We start from the raw sequence: 25,092 nt of genomic DNA, 5'->3' as shown, positions 1-25,092 counted from the left end.
GAGGGTTTACCTGTGCCAGCCTCTGTTAAGGCTCATTCCACTCGTTCTGTGGGTCCCTCTTGGGCTGCTAGACGTGGCGCCTCCTCTGTTCAGCTGTGTAAGGTGGCTACTTGGTCTTCAATTCAGACGTTTTTGAGGTTCTATGCGTTTGACACCTTCGCCTCTCAGGATGCATCCTTTGGGCGCCGGGTACTCCTTTCAGCACAGGAGCGTCCCCGCCCTTAGTTGAACTGCTTTGGGACATCCCCAAGGTCAACCCTGTGGACCCCCTATGGACCCTGAAGTAGAAAACAAGAGATATGGTAAGAACTTACCTTTGTTATCTCTGTTTCTACGAAGTCCATAGGGTCCACAGGGCGCCCGCCCTGACGCACCTGGCTTCAAATGGGCTGTGTGGCTGGTCACCGGTTTTCCGTCTCCCATTTCTGTGAGTATGGTTTCTTGTGTGTTCCAGTCTTCCTTCTCTCTGTTTAGTTTCCTCCTCCGGCCTTAGCTGCTTACCAACTGAGGTGCCTGTGGCCGGGGGCGGGGTATAGAGGAGGACGGACCCAAGTGCATCCTGGGAGCAGCAAAGCTTTAACTGCGTGGTGCCCGTGGATCCAGATCCAGCTATACCCCAAGGTCAACCCTGTGGACCCTATGGACTTCGTAGAAACAGAGATAACAAAGGTAAGTTCTTACCATATCTCTTGTTTTGTTTAGCAATGCTGGGGCTAGTTATACACCCATCAACCATAACATTAAAACCATCTGCCTAATATTGTGCAGGTGCCCATCATGCCACCAAAACAACTTTGACCCGGGGGGGGGGGGGGCATATGATAGAAACTTTCAAATATAACATGGGTTTTACAAAGGTAAAAAAGGAAAATAATATTCAGAGGAAGAGAAGTATTAGAACATGAGGACATACCTGTATACTGATATTGGAGAGAAGTAGGTTCAGAGGAAATTTGAGGATAATTACTTCACAGAAAGGGTAGTGGATAAGTGGCATAGTCTCCCATCAGATGTGGTAGAGGCTAATACAGTACAGCAATTAAAAAAACATGGGGCAAACATAAGTATATCCTTTTTAATGAACGAAGGATCAAATAGGGTTTGAGGTTATCATAAGGTTAAAAAAAAGACTAGACTAGATGGGCCAATAGCTTCTTACTTGCCGTCAAATTCTATGTGTCTGATTCTCTTTACTTATATTTTTATTGTCTGTGATAGTGACAGTGTTTTTATGTTTTACATTTTTACATTTGTTTCTCCATGATAGTTTGATAAATTATTTGCCTAAGGGTTTGATGATTTTTAATTTCACTGCATAAACTGGTTGGACACTTCTATTCTGCAGCTCATAATTTATGAGTAAGGAATTTAGGGGGTCATTCAGACCCGCTCGCGAGCGCAGGACGCTCGCAAGCGGGTCGATGCTACCCCGCTGCGCATGCGCACGACGGAGGGAGACCCGGCTAGCGACGGGGTATACGTCGCTCTGGGTCTCGCACCTAAGGGGGCGTGCTGTCGATGTTGATTGACAGCACGCCCCCTTTGGTTGGCGTGCCGGGGGCGTGGCTGCCAGACGGAGGCGTTCCCATGGGAACGCCTACCGTCTGAAGCCGGCCCCACTGACATCACTAGTGATATCAGTGGGAGTGATTTTGGCTCTGATAGAGCCAAAATCACTCCAGGGCTTGATAGAGCCAAAATCACTGATTTTGGCTCTGATAGAGCCAAAATCACTCCAGGGCTTGCGGCAGCGAGACCCTACCGCAGGATCTCCGTCGCAAGCCTGATGGTCGCGATGGTCTTGACCATCGCCACCATCATCATGGACACTCGCATAAGCTGTGGGTGGTAACCCACAGCTATGCGAGCGTCCATAAGGCCGCTCCATTTTCATGTAGGAGAGCCCTGATTCAGAGCGAGCGCTCTGGTCAGAGCGTCCAGCTCTGAATCAGGCCCTTGGTCCTCCACACAGTACATTATTAATTGTACATTATCCTCAGTATCCAACTGGTTGGACACTTCTATTCTGCAGCTCATAATTTATGAGTAAGGAATTTAGGGGGTCATTCAGACCCGCTCGCGAGCGCAGGACGCTCGCAAGCGGGTCGATGCTACCCCGCTGCGCATGCGCACGACGGAGGGAGACCCGGCTAGCGACGGGGTATACGTCGCTCTGGGTCTCGCACCTAAGGGGGCGTGCTGTCGATGTTGATTGACAGCACGCCCCCTTTGGTTGGCGTGCCGGGGGCGTGGCTGCCAGACGGAGGCGTTCCCATGGGAACGCCTACCGTCTGAAGCCGGCCCCACTGACATCACTAGTGATATCAGTGGGAGTGATTTTGGCTCTGATAGAGCCAAAATCACTCCAGGGCTTGATAGAGCCAAAATCACTGATTTTGGCTCTGATAGAGCCAAAATCACTCCAGGGCTTGCGGCAGCGAGACCCTACCGCAGGATCTCCGTCGCAAGCCTGATGGTCGCGATGGTCTTGACCATCGCCACCATCATCATGGACACTCGCATAAGCTGTGGGTGGTAACCCACAGCTATGCGAGCGTCCATAAGGCCGCTCCATTTTCATGTAGGAGAGCCCTGATTCAGAGCGAGCGCTCTGGTCAGAGCGTCCAGCTCTGAATCAGGCCCTTGGTCCTCCACACAGTACATTATTAATTGTACATTATCCTCAGTATCCAAATTGGCCTTTGTAGAATAATTATTTTTGCAGTCAATTAAACACAACATACCTCCAACAACTAATATGATGTGATCTGTTGAACACACAGTCAATCATCCATTCATGTTTGCAGTTTTAAGGTTCTTTCTGTCCTGATTCACAGGCCTGGACATTACATCTCTACCGAAAAGGCTTTGATGGTTGTGAAAGAGGAGCCATTGCTCTACATTCCTCCACCTCCTCCCTGCCGACCACATGTCAACCAGACCGAATCCCTCAGGTCAGCAAGAGTATCCATACAAATTATGCGTATAGTCATTTTAAAATGCTTATTACTGATTTAAAATGTGTATATATTTATTATAGAGGTGCCTTTATATGTTAAGATTTCCCAAATCCAAAATCCTATGACCAAAAAGTTTGAGAATACATGAGTCCAGGGCCTAATAAATAAAGTGCTATCTGCAGTACTGCAGTATTAGTTGATAACTTGATCTCTGCAGTTACACCATGTTTTTTGAGAACTGACAGTTTTTGTGCTGCTTTTATGATGCCTGCTCTCAATAGCTGAGAGACACTTATGTTGCATGTGATTATGTTGATGTTAAAATATGTATCTGCAATGCCTTTTTTCTTAAGTTACTGGGAATTTACAGGGATATTCTTGGATTATCCATGTGATTTATGCAGTGTTCATATCAGTCTGATGTGTACAGTTTGTATAGGCAAAAGCAGAACACAAACTTCAAGCTAAAGTATGCTGAAAAAAAGCTTATTTCCTCTCCCTCAGAGCAAGAATTTGGCAGCTTGTAACATTGCTGTCTCACCAAGTTATGGGTGATATATGTGAGAAAGAGAGAGTTTCCTACATTTAACCATTGGGGTTCGTACACTTGGCCTTAAAATCAGGAATTCAGTACATGTTCTTGAGGACTGTTAACACCATTTAACACTTAAGGGTAAATTTACTAAAGTGAGAGTTTTTAGAAGTGCGTTTTAGAAGTGATGTTGCCCATAGCAACCAATCAGAATCTACTTAACATTTAACTAGCACCTTCTAGAAGATAATAGCTAGAATCTGATTGGATGCTATGGGCAAAATCTCTTCTAAAAATCACTTTATAAAAACTCTCACTTTAGTAAATTTACCCCTTTATAGTCTAAACAATAATGTCATTCGTCTAGTTACTAGCAGAGATGCTTTCAGAACATGCTCTAAGTTTTATGTTAAAGAGTGGACTAAGGGCCTGATTCAGAGTTGCACGCTATGCCGATGTTTTTGCAGTTGATTGGTAATCGACAGTCTGCGCATGTGTCTAAGTCGCATGGTGCACGTATATTACCGTAGTCGCATGCAACTATTTTCTTGCAGTGTGATTGACAGGTAGTGTTTGGGGGAGGTAACAGGAAGTAGTGGTAAAATACACAGACGTGTCACGAACGTCTCAGGGGCATGGCAGCATTTCAATTCCCACGGCCATTCTGCGGGACCATTCAGGACTGCAACAATCAAACGATCTGCTATCGATGCTGCAACATTTTTACGCAGATTCTTGGATTTGTAAAGCCATAGGTAGGCATCTCGAAACCTCTCGTCTGTGACATTGACATATTTTTGCATTTCAGCTGCGTACAAATTTGCAGTTACGATGACATTAGCGTACAACTCTGAATAAGGCTCTGCGTACAAGGTTATGTTGTGTATAGGACACTGCTTCTTACATAGGGTTACTAAGAGTGAAACACTTATTTCATTCCAGATAAATCCTGTGTGTGAAGTTGTCAGATAAGTTTTATCTTTTTAATTTCCATGTTCCCTTTTCTGATTTGACTTTATAGAGCAATATGTTATAATGCATAGTATGAAATGCTCTCACTTCAGCAAAATGTATGGGCCACCGTATTTCAGCCAATGTAAACATGCCTAAATAGCATATGATGAAATTTTCTATATTATGTTTCCGAAGATCCATAGGTACAGCAAACGTACATAAATCTACATAGGTCAGAGCCAAAAACAAAAACTGGGATTCACTTTGTGAAGTCTCGTAGGAACATACTGCAGTACCAGCAATATCAATGTTTATATGTATTTTCTTATCTGTTGTGCAAATACAGCTGGATTCATTGTACAATTGGATTTCTTGTCTGGAGACTCTCTCAGGTTCGACTCTCATGCAAAATTTGTGGGGATGTTTCAAGGGAGACTCAGATGGCGTGAGATCGGCATACAAATTGAAAATTAGGCCCTTTGTTGTTGCCTGTTTCATGCATAGTGATTTGCATTCAAATAACTACTGATTAGTTAATTGGCCTTTGACTTTGCAAGAATTGATAATATTTGTTATGAGAGAATTTGTGTTGTAATTCAGAGGAGGGGCGGTAAAGTAGTTCCGTGGGTAACTCAGATATGACATTGTGAGTAAGGCAGGTGAATTACAGCCAAGGGGGGATCTAGGGTTGAGAAATAGATGGTTATTTGAGATCCTTTGGGAATGGGGGGCTAGGAAAATCACCTGTTGGTATAGTCCCACAGGGTCAAAAAGTGTAAGGCAATTGGGTGAGTAGTCACTGATTTAGGGTGATGAGGGCCAGGTAGTCAATTTGGGTTTCCAGTTGTTCCATAGGACGCATTGGACCAGATGCTCAGTCATATATGGGTGTTTGAAATTGGGAATGCCCTGGCCCTTGTAGAATCTAGAGACTGACTCTAGGGTGTTTTTTTTCCCCACGTGAATAGGGAAGTTTATAAGTTGCAAATATTTTAAACCTACCAGTATTTGAAAATGCAAATCGGTAGAGTCTGGAATAAATAAAGCAGTCTAGTAAGGTGTTTCGTGAGTTATAAAGGTAACTTCAGGTTTCTAGACCGGTTTTAATCTGGTAGACAAGAAGAAGAAAATTAACTTGAAATAGCTGGTGATGGAGTTTGGCAATGTGCACACCTAGATATTTTATTTTGCATTGGTTCCATTTCAAGGGAAATTTGTTTCCCAAAGGGGAATTCATTTTACTCAAGAAAGAAATTGAATACTTCAGTGTTAATCTTATAGCCATAGTGGCATAATCCTTCATTTCCTTTTAAAAAAAAAAAAAAAAGCTGCTGAATGTTTGCCTATATATCGAGAACTGTGTTCAGTAAAGAGATTGGCCGATAGCTTGAACAGTGGGAGTGGTTTCAACCTGGATTGGGGACAACCACGATGCATGCCACAGAGGTGGTTGGATTGAAGTAAATTCCCCTCCAATGTTCATTTTAAAAATTCTGTTGTCACTAGGGCAAGGACAGAGGTGCATATTCTTAAATGTTACTAAATATTTGTTATTCAGTGGGAGAAGGGTATGACTTAATTCGGAACCAGAATGGTCCAAAATATAAGAGGTCACGCACATCTCCAAGTGTTCTGCACACAAGGCTTGCATAAACCTACATCTACTACACACATTCCGTGTACTAACACAAACCATGGACATTTCTTTTATGTTTTTTTACTGAAAGGCAGGAGACAGTGGATTAAGTCACTGGACTTCTTGCTAGAGCAGATGTGCCTATACTTATGGTGCGTACACACGGGACGGATCTATTTCGCTGAATGATTTCCATTGAATTTCCCGGTGTGTTAGATGAACAATATCGTTCATCTACACACAAAAGCTATCGCCAAATGAACGACCAATGATCGCAAGCCCCTATGCAAAATGAACGATATCCACCAGGTTGGCCTGTATGCATGGCCAACCAGTGATATCGTTATCGTCCATACGGAACGTGTATTGTTGGTCGTTCATTGGTTGTTGGCTACATAAAAATGAACGATTTAATGATGAACGATATTGTTATCGTTCATTGAAATCGTACCGTGTGTACGCAGCTTTATAGTAATATAACTATGAACTCCACTTTCTATAAAGATATTGCATCATACTAAAATCAGGCTGGAGGTTTTTGCAGTACTGCACGCTGCAGAGACAGGCATCCCCTCAGTGCGTGGCGTTAAAAATACCAGCCTGCTCTTTTGTAAATTCTCATAAGGGGAGATAACCATTTGTACCCTCAGTGTGCCATAGGCACGCCTCCACCCAATTGCGCGGGACACTAATGTTGGAAGGTACTGTATGTATACACACAAGGTTCCATCATGATTTAAATGCAGTTTTTGACCCACATATTACAGAAATTGATTTTTTATTGTTCACTAAATAAAGTGAAATCTTGTAAATAGTTTTAATATTCACTTATTTCTATTTATATTCTATTATTAATTTAATATTACACAGGTTAAACCAAGAGCTACGTGGCTGGGTCCATAGGCATGAGGTGGAGAGGACAAAGTCCAGGCGAACAATCAGTACCCATAAGACACAGCCAGTGCAGGTGTGGTATAAATTTGCCAATAGCAATCACGAACATTTTGGTTTGTACCATTTAGAAAATGAAAGCAAACCTCTGAACAGCACAACCAGATTCACTTCATTGCTTGTAGGATATTTATCATAATGAAACCCCAGATTTATTGTGGAGAAGGCGGAGTGTGGTTGTATTCAGACTCATGGACAATGCTGGCATCACACACAGAAAATGGCAGCAGTGCACTCAGAAATCAAGCTGCTCAAACTTACTGTTTTTATTTCGAAAGCAGAAAGTATAAGAATAATATGAACTTGAATATGAACAGATATATCTGCAGATCATGGTTGTTCATACACACTGAACGACCATCATGTGTGTCTGGCCACGCCCCCCTCCCCGCGGCTGCCGCTGCATGTGTATGGGTGATCGGCAGACCGTCCGGTACACACTGCCCGATGGACTGCAGATATATCTGCCATCGACTGTGCAGCACAGCTGACGCGATATGTATGTGAACGACGTCGCTCAGACATATCGCTGGTACACACTGGCCGACGTGCAATAGATATATTGGCCGATCAGTTGATCAGCCAATATATCTGTTAGTGTGTACCCAGCCTAAGTCAGATACTGCACGCCTTGTGGCATGGGGTATTAGTTGTATAATACTGCCAGGATTCACCCTATCAGCTGCAATGTTCAAATATCTTGAGGCATTGAAATGTTGCTCTGCTTGTATCAGGGGAACCTTTGATGCAATTACAAGAAAAGAAAAGGCTGCCTAAAATACAGGTCACTCCATATATGTATATATGATCATCTTTGATGAAACACGTTATATAATCCTGACCATATATGTGAAACTTGTAAAATAATGTATAACTTTGGAACAGTTACATATGTTTCACAGTTTTTGTTTTCTATAACCATATGCCACTCATGTAGAAACGTTACTTTAATGTTTACATTCTCCCACATTCTTCCTTTCACATACAAATTCATAAAACGTACTTTATTCTCCACAGATGTATGTGAAAAAAAGAGAATAAAAAATATATAATACTGTTGATTCTTAAATAATCATACATAGATGTTTGTTTTGTTATATAAATGAAACCAATGTGCCACTAGTGCAAATAATGATCATCTTATCCTACCATGGTGTCAAGCACATATAGTTGATTAAAACACTTTATAGAATCTAATCTCTGTTTAAAATTAATCAATTCAGTCTACGGTGTTTCACTGTTAGGTTATTATTAATGATTGACAACTTGATTGTGGTTTAAAAGCATTTTAAAACTATGTTTCTGGGCCCATAGCTAAAGTGATGAAATCAAGAAGCAGAAGTTTTAAATAATCTGAATTCAAAATAAATGGATTTTTAATGTTTTGGAGAATGATTTAATGATTTACTCAGAGATAGTTCTCACAGCTTAAACTTGATACAAACAAGCTGTAAAGGCCCCCATACACTGCGCGATATGCACCTTGCGATGCGACAGCCGATATGATGGCCGACATATCGGGCAGTCCCCACCCACGGAGTGATCGGGTGGCTGACTGCCCGATATGCCGGAACCCCCCTCCCCCACCCGCATAGCGCTGCATGGGATCGTACATCGCACCCCCAGATCAACTGAACATGCAGAAAGATCTGTCTGTATGTGGTAGTTCCTTGGACACAACCACAGGATCCCACAGCCATCAGTCGGAACACACATCGTGCAAACCCTGGCCATGTAAGCAAGAGCTCTGCTTTGCGTGACCAGGCTGTGTGTGCAGACTATCCAGACTCCGCGGAGGAACTACCACATACAGACAGAGTTTAACCACTATACATACTGAAGTGCCTGCACAGCGGCGACTCCCATTGCTCGTACATGGGAACGAAGCCCCAGCAGACGCGAGCCAGCATATACGTGTGCATCACGCCGGCGGCTGCCCGGCATCCACACCTTCCACACTGGAGTATATGTGACATCCTCACACGGATTGAGGTAGGAGGTGAGCGCACCACAGGACATGTACAAACAATTTATTGGCTTTTTACCTGTTGAAGAATTTTATAACTTCCATAAGAAGGAGTTATCTGTGGATATAAGTCACTGTTGCTAATACTAGCGGCATATTGAGACATTGTTGCTAATTATTTCCATGTGCAGAAATGTATTCAAAGAAACATTCTGATACCCATTTTATAAATTTGCTTTTACCATTTGTCATATATTTCCCATATCTCCACTTACACAATATTTCACACACCTATTACATTATACACCATTATACAACTGATCATTGTTTTAGAGAATCCAGCAATATAGTAAAGTACAGAGAACCCACACCACAACCATTATACATATTTTTAATGTATTAATGCTTTTATATAATGTATGAATAGAACCCAGTTCAATACTCTATTCATTATTATATGGTGTACACAGCATAGACATATATTTTATATAGTATTGCTCATACCATCTATCCCTTTCCCATCCTCTCAATTTCCTGTGTGCGCCCTACAAGATCCACCGAACATTTCCACATGTTATTAAGTATGTCATTTCTATAGCATTTGTTTGTTTGCTTTATGTATATGGACATTTAAGAAGTAACTATTTTATTATACCATTTAGAAACCAGAAGAGAAAGCTGGAACCTCGCAACTTGTAACCATGCAATACACTAGCATAAAGTAAGTGTATATTTCCTTTTTTTATTTTGATGCATTTCAGACACATGATGATCTTTAATAAAAATTCAAGTCATTGATGGCAAGTCATGCTGTTAGTGTTTACTGAAATTCATTGACTTTACGCACCAGTTTTTCATATTCCTTTTGCAGTGTCACTGGCTGAACCATTTAAGAGATTGTGATGTACAATTTTAGTAAATTTCACAATGCTGACAATACATATTTCCATGAAACACTCCAGCGGCGGCTCCTTACCTGTCTGGCCGTGGGGGGGGAGGGTCTGCATTGCACATCCTCCCTCTCCTCCTTTGCCATCCCGGTGTTTGACAGCTGACGTTACCGGGAGGTGGGGCTTAAGTCTGAAGGGTGTGGCCTAAATAAGGGTGTGGCTTGAACCCCGGACCTGCTCCCAGGCTAGCAGACAGTGAGTCGGATAGGGCAGCCATTATAGCAGGGGAGTGGCTTCCCCCAGGAAGCCCTTTCTCTGCTATTGCAGTCCGGACTGGCAGTTCCAGGGGGAGAAAACACCCCCCCTGGGACTGCATGTCTGGCTGTGATCAGCAGGGTAGGGAGAAGTCACTGCTACTGCTGCTAGGCTAGGCAGTGCCTGTGGGTGGTGGATTTTACTGGGGGGGCTGCAGTCCTGCAACCCCTAGGTAAAATCCGTCAATGCTTACATCATGTTCTTATTCTGGAAGGTAATGTAAAAAATGTGTAGGTTTAAAATTGTGGAATCAAACTGTTTTTATTAATTTGAAGACACAATATGTCTCTTTATTTTGTATTCAAAAATATCAAAAATATTAATACAGTTTGAATCCCTGTGTCCTAGGTATCAAAAAACAAATCTCAATAAGGAGAAGAAATTGTGTTATGTAAACTAATGCATAAGCTAGAGATAATATTATAAAATTAAATGGCATTGTTGAAAGACACAGGTGGGGAAAGGATGGGGATCCATAAGTAGCACATATAAAGGGCAAATACATTTTATTGTGGGGAAAACTCTTAGAGCAAGAACTACAGATGTGTCCTTATGCACCAAACCTCAATACACCATGCGGTGTGAGACGCCTGGCGCGAGTGAGCCGACAGGTCCCGTGCTACACTGCTTGCTCCAAGCGTCTTTTTCATCTTTAGTCGTAAGCAGCTTCACGAGCCTGCACTGATTCATTTGAAATGCGACACTTGTAAAAAGCTGCATCACAACACTTCGTATACAACTTCAGAATCTGTCACATAGATATACAAGTGTTGTATATCAAAGTAATTAGTGCAGTCTCATGAAGCTGATTATTGCATCCATATGTGACTAAGAGACACTTTTAGGTGAAAAAGATGCTTGACGCGAATCAAATAGTACAGGACCTGGTGGCACGATTGCAGCAATAGTGTATGAGGACACATCTGTAATATTATGTAATAAAAACTAAGGGAGCACAGTTAAATTACATAGATAACACAATCATAATGCTGATTATGGGAATGTCATGAATTATTTAGTCTAGCAATAACTTATTGACGTTGGGCCTTGCAGTAGTGATTTAAAAGAACGATTTGATCGATATCGTTACCGTTACCTTTCAAATCGTTCTTTTAAATGGTCCTTACCAACTTACCATCGACCAGCGATGCGCAGCCACATATGGACTATAGCGATATCGACCATAGGCCGTGCATGCCGGCCAACTTGCTCTTCGAGCAAGTTACTATAGGGACACGCAATCGACGACCGTGGATCGCTGTAGTCGTGCGCAAGTTGGTGGTGTGCTGGATGATCGATATTGATCATCCAGCATACCAGGGTGCATAATGATTTGCCAGCGATATCGTATCGCTGGCAGATCACTACGTGTGTACGGACCATTAGGCACTGCTTGTGTATTAAGGAATATTGCGATTGGTGTCTCGGTGCTGCTGATATACCTATTTATAGGAAATTTTACACCTAACAAGAGGTGCTACCATGCTGAGACTGGTAGTGCCATACAGGTAAAAGAAAATGCAGGTGCACACTCTAAGCACTACGAATACTGATTGTCAAAACAATTCTGATAACTCTACAATTAACATGGAGTATAAATGAGGTTTTTAGCACATGTTTTTGCCAAAATGTATGCCCATCTAGAACATTGAGGTAAACATTAAGGTAAACCCCATCAGATGGGTCTCTGACCAAGGTATGTCTGTGTCACATTTTACTAAATTATGTTAATTATTTTAAAAGTTATTAGAAAAACTTTGGGGCCAATAGCAAGTGAAACACCCTGTAGATAGGGTAATATACAGTGGAGAAATAAAAATAAGCATCACGTAAAGAAAGCACACAGAAATTGTCTCTGAAATAACCATTGGGTTATTCCTAATCAAATAAGGTATTGAGTAGAACATACATAATGGTCTGGATTGCAGTTTTACATTTTTAAAAATATTCACAGCTAGCACTTGTAAGTGACACATCATCATGCCGTATCAGCATGTGTCTGTAAGTGACACATCATCATGCCGTATCAGCATGTGTCTGTAAGTGACACATCATCATGCCGTATCAGCATGTGTCTGTAAGTGACACATCATCATGCCGTATCAGCATGTGTCTGTAAGTGACCCATCATCATGCCGTATCAGCATGTGTCTGTAAGTGACACATCATCATGCCGTATCAGCATGTGTCTGTAAGTGACCCATTATCATGCCGTATCAGCATGTGCCTGTAAGTGACACATCATCATGCCGTATCAGCATGTGTCTGTAAGTGACACATCATCATGCCGTATCAGCATGTGTCTGTAAGTGACACATCATCATGCCGTATCAGCATGTGTCTGTAAGTGACCCATCATCATGCCGTATCAGCATGTGTCTGTAAGTGACCCATCATCATGCCGTATCAGCATGTGTCTGTAAGTGACCCATCATCATGCCGTATCAGCATGTGTCTGTAAGTGACCCATCATCATGCCGTATCAGCATGTGTCTGTAAGTGACCCATCATCATGCCGTATCAGCATGTGTCTGTAAGTGACCCATCATCATGGCGTATCAGCATGTGTCTGTAAGTGACACATCATCATGCCGTATCAGCATGTGTCTGTAAGTGACACATCATCATGCCGTATCAGCATGTGTCTGGAAGTGACACATCAGCATGTCTGTAAGTGACACATCATCATGTCATATCAGCATGTATCTGTAAGTGACACATCATCATGCCATATCAGCATGTGTCTGTAAGTGACACAACATCATGCCATATCAGCATGTATCTGTAAGTGACCCATCATCATGCCATATCAGCATGTATCTGTAAGTGACCCATCATCATGCCATATCAGCATGTATCTGTAAGTGACCCATCATCATGCCATATCAGCATGTATCTGTAAGTGACCCATCATCATGCCATATCAGCATGTGTCTGTAAGTGACCCATCATCATGCCATATCAGCATGTCTGTAAGTGACACATCATCATGCCATATCAGCATGTCTGTAAGTGACACATCATCATGCCATAATCAGCATGTGTCTGTAAGTGAAAGTACGTTGTATGTACGACACAGATGGCCTCAGGAAGTGTAAGTACATCCACACAGTCTCTGCATATTACTGTGTGGGGAGAGAGCCAGGTTTTATACTCTCTCTGGATGTCAGCAAATAACAGATGCATTGTAACACTTCACTGTCAGTAAAATACTATTTACTAACATCATGCAGAGTATAGAAAATAAATGTATATATTTCTGCAAATAACTTTTATGGTGAGTACACACTATACAATATATTGTGCAGTCTTAGAAGTTTCAACCGATCTACACGGCCATTTACACATGTCATTCATCGCTTCTCCCATCTGATGGACTGCACGTACGATGTAATGTACGATGCAATGTACGATGTGGTGCACATTGTGTAGTGTGTATGCGCGACTGCACATACTGTACAGGAGAAGCGATTCATTTAGATAAAATCCCCCGGCATGATATATCGTGCCGTCGTTACAATTTTGAGCGTACACACTATGCAGTCTTTGTATGTTCTTGGATTGTATGATTGAAAGTGAATTTTTATCAGCCCTCGCATTATATGTTACATTGTTTAGTTGTGTAGCTAGCTTTATGGAGCATACACACGGTCAGATTTGTCAGACTTGTCAGATTTGTCAGATGAACGATTGGACGATTTGAACGATTTTACCAAAGTTTTGAACGATTGAACGATTTTTGACTACATTAAAATGAATGGAATCGTCCAAGTCTGACTGCAAACCCATCAGATGTCAGATATCGTTATCTGACAAACGGGAACGCGCATCGTTGATCGTCCATCGTTCAGGCATGTCAGATATGAACGATTTTCCTTCAGATATGAACGACTGAGCGATTTTTAAATCGTTATCGTTCATATCTGAAGGAAAAATCTGATCGTGTGTATGCACCATTATGGAGCGTACACACGGTCAGATTTGTCAGACTTGTCAGATTTGTCAGATGAACGATTGAACGATTAAACGATCTGAACGATTTGAACGATTTTACCAAAGTTTTGAACGATTTGAACGATTGAACGATTTTTGACTACATTAAAATGAATGGAATCGTCCAAGTCTGACTGCAAACCCATCAGATGTCAGATATCGTTATCTGACAAACGGGAACGCGCATCGTTGATCGTCCATCGTTCAGGCATGTCAGATATGAACGATTTTCCATCAGATATGAACGACTGAACGATTTTTAAATCGTTATCGTTCATATCTGAAGGAAAAATCTGATCGTGTGTATGCACCATTAGTCTCTAGATAAATGTAATACAGACATATGAAAAGCTGTATTGGGCAAACAGAACAGAACCAGAGTGAATTATAACATGATAAATCATAGTCCTGGTCCATGGAGAAAAGAAAAAAATGCTTTTGTATCCTGTGGCCTCTGATATCGTTTGTTTGGAACATAAGGAAGATTTTTATTGGAATTGTGGGGGAAACCCTTTGTGTATAGCAGTTCTGTCACACCCAAGCTGGGAGGAATACAAATGTCAGACATTTTGCTGATGTTAACTAATGTATTTATAACTACAAAGAACTCATTTGAGTAGCTAAATTGTGAATTCAGCAGCTTATTGTTGAGCCACCTAACCATTTACCGATAAGCACTTCATTAATTTATTCTCAGAAAATGCTGTAGTCATTGATTGATAATGGGCACCAAGATGTCCCTTTATTCCTGTAGAATGGTATACTGAGTAAACCTTTATCGCCTTCCTAGGAACTCCGTGAATGAGCTGCAGATATATTACTCCTCACCCAGGAGCTATCAAGAATTTTTGGAAGCTATTCGCAGGAGGGGTGATACATTTTACGTTGTGTCCTTCCGGAGAGTAAGTACAAGAAAAATCTTACTCGTTCAAGTAAGACTGGCGCCAAAACTGAGTTTCAAATGAAAACTATTTTTTTTACAATATTTCACAAGTTATTTTCAAGAAAAAATAATTGACCTTTATTAACATTATGTTTACACACGCAGACAGGGCCTGATTCATATATGGACACAATTCGGGCATTACATGCTTGGAAATAAATGTGAATTTAAAATAAATGTGCCTGTCAGAATTCGCTAAATCAATGCATCCATCAGCTTGTGAAAGCAGCTGTCATCACTGTTGGTGCTCATTTGCACCAGCCCTATCCTTACGGCAAGAGATCCATCTGCAATCTGACGGATCTCTGCATACGCTCAACTCTGCATCTAGACTCCCACGACACACTAAGCCTATGTACCAACATCCAGTTACCACCAAGTTACGCCCTCTAAGCTGTATGTGGAGATGTGTCTGAAACGCCACATGTGCAGGCTTCAATGCATGCTCAGTTGCTAAAGAGTCACAAGATTCGTCTGCAGAGTGGACTTGTGTTTTCTAACTAAACTCATTCACAAGAAAAAAAAAGGCCTTTGTTAATACAAAACAAAAATAAAGTTGCTGCAGATCTAGAAAAATGAAGTATGTGATATTGGGTGATATTTTGAATAAAACATATATGAGTCGGACGCTTCTGCGGCTGCTACAGCCCCGGCTCCTAATGCAACAAGTAAGTCTTAAAACTATGGGGCATATTCAGTTGGAGGCGGAAAGCCACGATTGGCGAAACGTTTTCGCCTGTTTCTGAAGTATCCACTTTTCAATTCCAGGACTTTTTCACCTAGGCGAAAACTCCATAGGCGAAAAGTTTCTGCACCAAAAGGCAGGAGAAAAGAAGTGCAAAATCCATATTTTGGTGTACATATGTGGCGTACATATTGTTTCAGGACACCCCCTAATGACTAATTTGGCAAAAAAAAAAAATTCTTCACCCCAAAAAAGACATGTAATTTTTGGGGCGAAAATTTAAAAAGTTATGGAAAATGGGTCTTGAGTACTGGGACAGGTATTTTGGGGAGCTGTATGGATGGGGCAGGTGTTTTTAGGATTACAGGTGGCTGCAACAGGTGTATTTTTAAAATTGTTTAAATTTGCACTTTATACACACCAATATATACTAGTACCCATTTTAATGTACCCCCAAATTAACTATTCCCCCCCCCCAAAAAAAAAAATGCTCTCCGTAATTTTTCCACACTTATGCAAATGTGTATATAACAGCCATTTGACTCAATTTAAGTACCATAAATACTTTTATTAGGGTTATTAATACACTTCTATATTGATTCCCCAGGTGATTTAGGCTTTATTTGGGGATACAGACTGATTTTCCCCCCCAAAAATGACCTTTTTGCCAGTTCCGCTATTTACAGCATTCGCCAATATGCGTTTTCGCCTGTTTTACAATTTAATAGGGCGAAAAGTGGGTGCGTGCATTGAGTAAGCAAGTGAATCTTTGCTTCAAAACATGCGAATGAGGAGAAAATATTGCGCTTTTCACCGATCTCTACTTGGCGCCGCTAATTGAATTCGCCCCTATGAATCTGAAAGTGTAAGCCTATCCCGCCCACTGTTCTAGCATCCAGGCACAACAGTCATCATTAGTATAAGCATTTGCATCAGCCCCATGCTAGGTGCAAGAGATCCACTAGAAACATGATTCCCTTCCCCCTATGCACGACCCAGAACTGCACTGATCTGTGCATATACACCCACATCACTCCCAACAGAAACAGCCACTACATACTGTACATCTTGATACTCACCCCCAGAAAAGCCTACTTCACGTTTGTATCCGTTTGCACAAGATGCAGCACATACACACCTACTTGCGACTTCAGACACATCGTGCACCGCATGTGCACTACATGTTTTGCAATTCAGACTCTTGTGCAGTTGTTTCAAAATTGGCAGATGAGTGAGTCACGTCTATAGGCTCAGAACCCGACGTCAAGGGTCCTCATTTTGGTGGGTCCCTACACTCACATCTGAGACGCAGTTTATATCATGTGTAGTCACCTCTCAGGTAACGATTCTACAATGTAGGAAAAGGCTGTTGTTTAAACCACAATCAAATAGCATTGAATTGGCTGGCTGGACAGCAGCTAAGACTACATTATCAGAAACATAAATAGTGCATAGAACATTTCACAAGAGAGATCCCTCAGATTCTAGAAAAAATTTAGGTAAGGGGTTATTTGCATGCATAGCATTCTGCTAATCTTCTAGCAACCAGTCACAGTGGATCTTCCTAACAATTATCAACTTTTATCCTTGGATAATATTACTCTAGTCCACAGTCATACTTTCTTTTCAAGACAAATATTGTAGTGGCCGTCAGATGTCAGGAAGTTTTAGAGGTGGTGGTATTATTTAGAGGAGAAAGTTATTTGAAAAAAAGTTACTTTACAAAAGGACCTTAAAATGTTGTTTAATGTAAATTAAAAAATGATTAATAATTAAAGTCTCCAAACAAGTGTTTTATCAAATTTGAATCCGGATCTCTTGCAATGTTTACCTACATTGGAGAAACAATAGTTTTATGGCATTCTTTTTAGTGAAAACAGTGTAATAAAGTGAAAGGGGAAGATACCAAATTCCCTGGCCCTGTATCTGACAATTTAAATTTATTGTTTGCCGTTGTTTTAATCTTTTAAGAATAAATATTTGCCGCCACATATTGTTCTATGAGAATACCAAGAACCAATCTAACAAACAACAGCAGCTCCCTAGATAACTTACAACTAGCGATAAGATATTAACATTGCTAAGTATAATAAAAGAGCGTGCATCTGATAAAGCTGGTCTTCAGGCAGTGCCATATGATATTTCCTTTACCAAATTAAGCTTTAAACACTCAACATTTCTGAACCTGCAGATGGCAAAAGTCAGATTGGAAAATGTAATAATGTACAAATTGCGCTCTCCTCTCCACAGTAAAATGAAATAAATAATTGTCCAGTAATTCTTAGTTCCCCAATGTTTACTTGTAGTAATCCCGTAGACCTTGATTGAAGCCTAGTTTCTATGCCTTCAGTAGTATTCATCCAATAAATAAGACATAAAGCCTTTCCTCCTCAAACCTTGATCCTAGAAAGAAATACCAAAGAATCCTCCTAATCCTAGCTCTGAAAAGGCGAGCTCTGAGAGTATTCTATCTATCTATCGATCTATCTCACTTTGCTTGAAATTTCGTTGTTTTTCCCTTCCTATTTAATTAGATACAATGTTGTTCTTATACAAGATACAGTGAGAGTCAAGATGGTACTAAAAAAAACTCCAAATCAAGAGGTAGCCTAAATAACGAAGAAAGAATGAGTCAGGAAATCAGCAGAAATAAAGATTGTACAAAAGGAACAAAAGGGTTTTATAAAAGGAAGAAGACTGACAGTAATAGAACTTTCTTTTTCAGAGTCGATAGGGGTATCCACAGGGATACCATGGGGTGTGTGTGGTTGGAATGATCCAGGCACCGAACAGTTAAGCTTTAGCTTCCAGGATTCCTTGGTCCTCCTCCACATATACCCCGTCCCCAGCCACAGGCAGACAGTTTTTCGTTTAGTGCTGGACAGGATCGGTCGCACCTTTGATATCGGGGACTACTATAGCAGTTCTCCAAGCATTTAATTTTATGAGTTATTCTATTTTACTACAGAGCAAGCAGTGCTAGGCGTCCTAATGGACTGCCTGTGCTGCTGCTTGCTCCATCTACCTCCACCGGCGCTGCAACAAAGATAACTGGTCCAGTAATTTCAGCGGGCACCAATGGGGCTTGGCTAGCAGCACCACTGGGACCCCAGGACTGCAGCCGGGTAGCGGAGACGCAGGTAAGTGGCAGTCCTTACCTCCGGCTTCTGGGATGCTCCTCCTCCTACCCTCCTTCCTATATGAGACGCTAAGTAACCATTATTCAGTGCTCTGCTGAAGCTGCTGGTCTCAGGAAATATGGGTACAGTCTCCCTGTATACCTCTTCCCATGGACCAGCGCTCAAATCCTACCAACCTATGTGCTTGTGTAGTTGATTCAGAGCCCATTGTTATTATATTTATACTGTATGCATTGTATGTGACTTGTGCTAGCTCTACTGTGGTGATACACTTTAACTTTCTTCTTGATACATAGGCTTCACAGGGAGACTTTGGGGTTTAGGTGGTGGCAAGGACATCCGGGCACCATGCAGTTAATTTTTCTCTCCCAAGATGCACAGGGCCTCTCCCTATACCCCACCCCCGGGCCAGAGGCACCTCAGTTCGTTTGGTGCCTGGAAGGAGTCGTGTCACAGCCCCTGAAGATTTCTAGAGTTTCTTCTACTAGCGGACAGTCCGGTGGGTTGTCCGCGTTGCAGCTCCATCACCCTGCCGGCGCTGAGACACCTGTACTGATCCGGGCATCGCGTCAGGTGCCTGGGTCTCTGCTAGCCAGACCCCGTGGGACTCTCAGGATTGCAGCCGGATTCACAGGGAGTCAGGTAAGTCTTGGATCTCTGGGGACGGACAAGGGGATGACGGTGGAGCCAGGCATGGAAACCTGCGCTTCCACTTAGACCTACTGGGGGACAATCTCTGGGGCGCAACATACAAGAAAATTGCGCTTCCAGCACCCCGGGGGTTAAACTCTGGCCAGGGGAGACAGCCTTCCCTGTTTACAGCAGTCTCCTCCCCTCTGCACAGCGATCCTTTCCACTGTGGTCTGGCTGAGCTGCAGCAGCACTCCTCCCACAGGAACGCCCCTACTGAGGTCTCTGGCGGCCATTTTCTTTTGGCTAAGTCACAGGTCTCTCAGGGAACATGGAGCCTGGGTCTCCATACATACCTTTCCTCCTGGTCATTGTATGTAGTGCTGTATCCTACCAGACAACTAGTCTGGGTAGTTGATTTGTAGTGCCATTGTGCAGGTGTCATTTCTGCATTGTATGTGACTTTATGCTAGCGCTGTCTGTCTGTATTTCTACTCATTCTGTCAGACAATATAACTATTCCTTTTCTTTATCGGAGCCCTTACAATACAAGTGTTGTCAGGGTGTTTATTTTACCTCACATTTAAATATATACATTTATTGTGTGGTTGGTCACAAACCGTGTACACTTCCCTCATTGCTATGTCTGAAAGTGGGGATGATGTGCACGATTCCGCTCCAGTTTTGCTGTCATGTAATACGTGCTGCAGGACTAGGTGATGGGGACAGGGTTTCAGAGGGATTATGTGTGAGCTGTTATAATTCTCCAGGTCCTTCTGTGGTCCCAGTCACTTCGCAGGAGCCTCCATGGGCATGCTTTGCTCAGGCATTGACAACCATGGCGGGGCGGTGGGCTGCACCCCCTATGTTTCCCCAGATGGGGTTCACACAGCAGGCGATTATGCCCTCACAAGGCCTGCCTTTACAGATTTCACGCATGCCTCCTCCATGGGTAGATACGCTGTCTACTATGGTGCAGACCCTGGCAGATAACTCTGTTACCCTCCAGGCTATTCTGCAGGGGGATAAACCCCTTAGACCGGCCAAAAGATCATGCCGTTATCCCAATCTACACAATATGATGACGATGACGCTGATACCGGGGAGATGGTAGAGGAAGATGACTCTGAGCCCTCTCAGCGTGAGGAGGAGTCTAAGTCAAAAATCAATATACCAGCTCTGATACGTGCTGTCCGTTCGGCTCTAGTTATAGAGGAGGACGAACCCGCCAGCTCTCCGGTCCAAACATGTGCTGTTCAAGGAAATAAGGACTACTACTGCAGTATATCCTTTCAGCTAGTGGAGCACATGGAAGTGGCGTGGAAATTGCCTGGGAAGCGATTTCAGCCTAATAGACGCCTGGCTTATGCCTATCCTTTTCCTGAGGAACATTGCACTAAATTGGAATCACCTCCTGCGGTGGACTCTCATGTGATGCGCTTAATCAAAAATGCTACCTATGCCATCCATTTTATCCTTAAAGGATACCACGGATAGGAAGGTAGAGGTGTGTTTAAAGTCAATGTATTATCTTTCAGGAGCGGTCGCCAGGCCATTATGGCTATCTCCTGGGTGGCCAAGGCTATGGAGTTCTGGGCAGACTCCCTATAGGAGTCTTTTCCGTCAGATGCTACCACATATCAAGTGGCTCTGGGGGGTAACCTCTGTGATTCAGCTACATATATCAACAAGGCTGCTCTGGCTGTCATCCTCTTATCCTCTAGGATTTTGGCTGCTGCAGTGTCAGCTCGCCGTTCTTTATGGCTGCACTCTTGGATGATAGGATCTTGTTTGGTCCTGACATGGACAAGATTGTAGATACGTTGGCAGTGGCTAAGTCTGCGTGTCTGCCTTCAGCATCTACTACTTCAGGATCCCGGACCTCGTCCTTTCGGCCCCAAGGTAAGCCTAAGGGTCAGCCCTTTCCTAGACAGTCAGCCCTCAAAAAGAATTCCAAGCCCAAGAAACAGGCCTGGAGTACCAGATGTCCGGCAGCCAAAGCCGATGACAAGTCTTCAGCCTGACTGGCCGGGCCTATCAATTCACCCAGTGCTGGTGTCGGACCACCACACACACTTGGGTAAGAGAAGTGGTCTCTCAAGGGTACGCTCTTGCCTTCCGCAGAAGGCCTCCCAGCAATTCTTCTGCACAAGCCCTCTGTCAGACAAAGACAAGGCATTACAAATCCAGAAAGCCATACAATCCTTCCTTCAAGCAGGAATTGTCATCCCAGTACCGCTTATTAGTACCGGGTTATTACTCCAATCTCTTCATGGTCCAGAAACCCAACTGATCCTAATTGGCCTATCCTCAATCTCAAATCCCTGAACAGATTCCTCAGGGTACCTCAGTTCAGGATGGAAACCCTCCACCCAATTATACTGGCTATGGAACTGGGGGATTTTATGGTATTTCTGGATATTCAGGATGCATACCTGCATATTCCAATTGCTTCATCTCACCAGCATTTCCTTCGTCTTGCTATACAGCAACAACATTTCCAGTTTCAGGCTTTGCCGTTTGGTCTCTCAACAGCTCCTTGGGCCAAAGTTATGGCTGTCATGGCGGCACATCTACGGCATCAGGGGGTTCGACTGTTGCCTTACCTGGATGACCTCTTATTGTTGGCAGGGTCTCCAGAAGTACTTCACCACCATCTGCAGCTGACAATTTCTGTGCTTCAGACTCACGGGTGGTTGATCAATTGGGCAAAGTTCTCCTTGACTCCATCCCAGAGGATGCTCCATATTGGGGTCCATGGTATCGACATTCAACATGGTGGAATATACCCAGTTTCATTCCAGGCCACTGCAGAAACTAATCCAGGTGGAATGAATTACCCCATCGGATAATAGCACAAACGATGGTGCTCTCTCCAGAAGTGCATCTGTCCCTTACCTGGTGGCTGCAGTCGTGTCACCTCACCAAGGGGATCCCCCCTTTTGGATTCCAGAATGTGTCCTCCTGACGACGGACAACCAGTCTTCGGGGTTGAGGCGCAGTGAGAGGTCCACACTCATTTCAGGGGCGGTGGACAGCAGAGTCGTCGGCTCTACCAATCAACATATTGGAACTTCGGGCGGTCTTCGGGGCCCTGCAGCAAGCCAGACTCATACTTCACGGAAAGCCCGTGCAAGTTCAGTCAGACAACGCCACGACTGTGCTTACATCAATCATCAAAGTCAGGCGGCATTGACAAGAGGTATCACGCATTCTGACATGGGCGGAAGGTCATCTCCCGGCCATACCGGCAGTGTTCATTCCAGGAGTTCTCAATTGGGAAGCGGATTTCCTCAGCCGTCACGACGTGCATCCAGTGGAATGGTCTCTTCACCAAGAGGTGTTTCAGCTCCTAGTGCACAAGTGGGGCCTTCCAGACGTGGAACTCATGGCTTCCCAACACAATCTCAAACTGTCAGTCTGCGGGTCCAGAACAAGAGATGCCGAGGCAATTCTGGTGGACGCTCTGTCGGTACAGTGGACCTTCCAGTTTGCGTGATCCCTGGACTATTCGGATTTCCAGAGTCTTGGCCTTCCTTCAAGCGGGCTTGAATCTTGGTCTCCTTTTAGCCTCGCTGAATGTGCATGTCTCTACTCTGTCCGTATAGTTTCAGAGGACGATTGCTCCTCTACCTGATATCCGGACCTTCCTCCAGGGTGTCCTCTGGATTCAGCCTCTCTTTGTCCCTCCTGTGGCTCCTTGGGATTTGGCTGTGGTGCTTAGGGCCCTCCATTTGAACCCCTAGCTTCAGTGGATCTCAAATGGCTTACGGCTAAGACTGTTCTTCTTCTGGCCATAGCTTCTGAGAGAAGTGTGTCAGACTTGGAGGCACTCTCTTGTCTCTCCCCATTTCTGATATTTCATCAGGACAGGGCGGTGCTTCAGACTCGCCTTGGGTTCCTTACTAAGGTGGTTTCCAGTTTCCACATCAATGAGGAAATTGTTGTGCCAGCCTTTCAGTCTCCAGACTTCTCAGCAGGAGAGGCCTCCTTGGATGTGGTGCGGGCCCTCAAACTTTATGTGGACCGTACCAGTTCCCTTCGTAAGTCAGACTCCTTGTTTTGTCCTTAACGGGTATCACAAGAAGGGATGGCCAGCCAATAAGCAGCCTTTGTCTAGATGGCTGCGTATGATGATGTCTGAGGCCTACACTCAGGAGGGCCTTCCTGTTCGACCATCTGTTACCGCTCATTCTACTCGGTCTTTGGGTCCCTCGTGGGCAGCTCGCCGTGGCGCCTCGGCTTTTCAGCTTTGTAAGGCTGCCATGTGGTCTTCTGTCCAGACCTTTTTTGAGGTTATATGCATTTGATACCTTTGCCTCTCAGGATGCTTCCTTTGGGCGGCAGATTGTCTTTTCAGCACAGGAGCGTCCCCACCCTTAAAGGACTGCTTTGGGACATCCACAAGGTCTCCTCATGGAGCCTATGGACCCTGAAGAAGAAAATGAGAGAGGTGGTAAGAACTTACCTTTGTTGTCTCTCTCTCTTTGAAGTCAATAGGGTCCAGAGGGCACTCACCCTGACGCACCTGGCTTCAGATGGGCTTAGCTCTGGTCACTGGTTTTCCGTCTCCTATGTGAGAATGTGATTCTTGTGTGTTCCAGACTTTCTTCTCTCTCTTCTACCCTTCATCGGCCTTTGGCTTGTTATGAACTGAGGCACCTCTGGCCCGGGGGCCCATTATAGGGAGAGGCTCGGTGCATCCTGGGAGAGAAAAATTAACTACTGTGTCCTTGCCATCACTTAAACCCCAATGTCTCCCTGTGGACCCTATGGACTTCGAAGAAAGCGAGATAACAACGGTAGCTTCTTGAAGTATATAGATAGAAGCACTTGTAATTAAAGATCTAGAACGTGTAATCATTTGTTGGATCTATATAGTGTCATTGAGTGGACCAGCAATATTTAAAAGACAAATAAAACACTCAATACATAAACCACATGCAAAAATGTTTATAGCGCTTTCTGTGAATAAGTGGAATAATTTAAAATGTTCCCTGTGACTGGCATTGCGATAGGTATAAGGTAACCGTGTAATATACTGGCCCTACCTTTCCCTATTATCGTTCTTCCTCCGTATGCAGTTTAATCGTTTTAAGCTGCTGGTGCTGGTTCAGTCAACTGTGTGCTGTCTCCGTCTGCCGCTCATTTTCAAGGGCAGCCCCTGTATAGATGTGTCCCTCTGTATCTAGGAGCGGTTCCCCAAGCAAAGCTGAGCAGAAGGATGCTGTCCCGGCGGGCTGAATTACAATCGGCGCTTCTATCTATATACTTCAGTCTCAAATTAGTCAGGTTTACTGACCAAATTATTAGAAAGCTGCTTAAATTAATTGGGAGCGCATGATAAATTTCCTATAAGGGTAACTTCTTACCATATCTCTCATTTTCTGACTCCGTTATAGCTATCGCTGCTGTTTCTCCTTAACTCTCAACTACCAAGTGTGTAGGGGTTCAATAGTACTTTTCATTTACTTGTACTAGTGAAGGCTGTCACTTT

General features: G+C 43.4%; 1 protein-coding gene across 1 annotated transcript in view; it reads left to right on the top strand.

Annotated features, from left to right (window-relative positions):
• The first annotated feature begins 2,842 nt into the window (after nt 1-2,842).
• The window catches only part of LOC148474133 (cyclic AMP-dependent transcription factor ATF-6 alpha-like), an 86,091-nt gene continuing 63,841 nt past the window's right edge, over nt 2,843-25,092 (top strand). Inside the window, exons 1-4 of the mRNA XM_088459050.1 lie at nt 2,843-2,954; nt 6,953-7,049; nt 9,662-9,720; nt 14,988-15,099. Coding sequence (XP_088315176.1) covers nt 2,872-2,954; nt 6,953-7,049; nt 9,662-9,720; nt 14,988-15,099 — 351 coding nt within the window. The 5' untranslated portion in view covers nt 2,843-2,871. The remainder of the gene's footprint in view (nt 2,955-6,952; nt 7,050-9,661; nt 9,721-14,987; nt 15,100-25,092) is intronic.

Source organism: Taudactylus pleione, unplaced genomic scaffold (assembly GCF_031769625.1).
Source record: "Taudactylus pleione unplaced genomic scaffold, aTauple2 ptg000889l, whole genome shotgun sequence".
In the NCBI taxonomy this organism is placed as follows: domain Eukaryota; kingdom Metazoa; phylum Chordata; class Amphibia; order Anura; family Myobatrachidae; genus Taudactylus; species Taudactylus pleione.
This window is presented reverse-complemented; position numbering and strand designations above follow the sequence as displayed.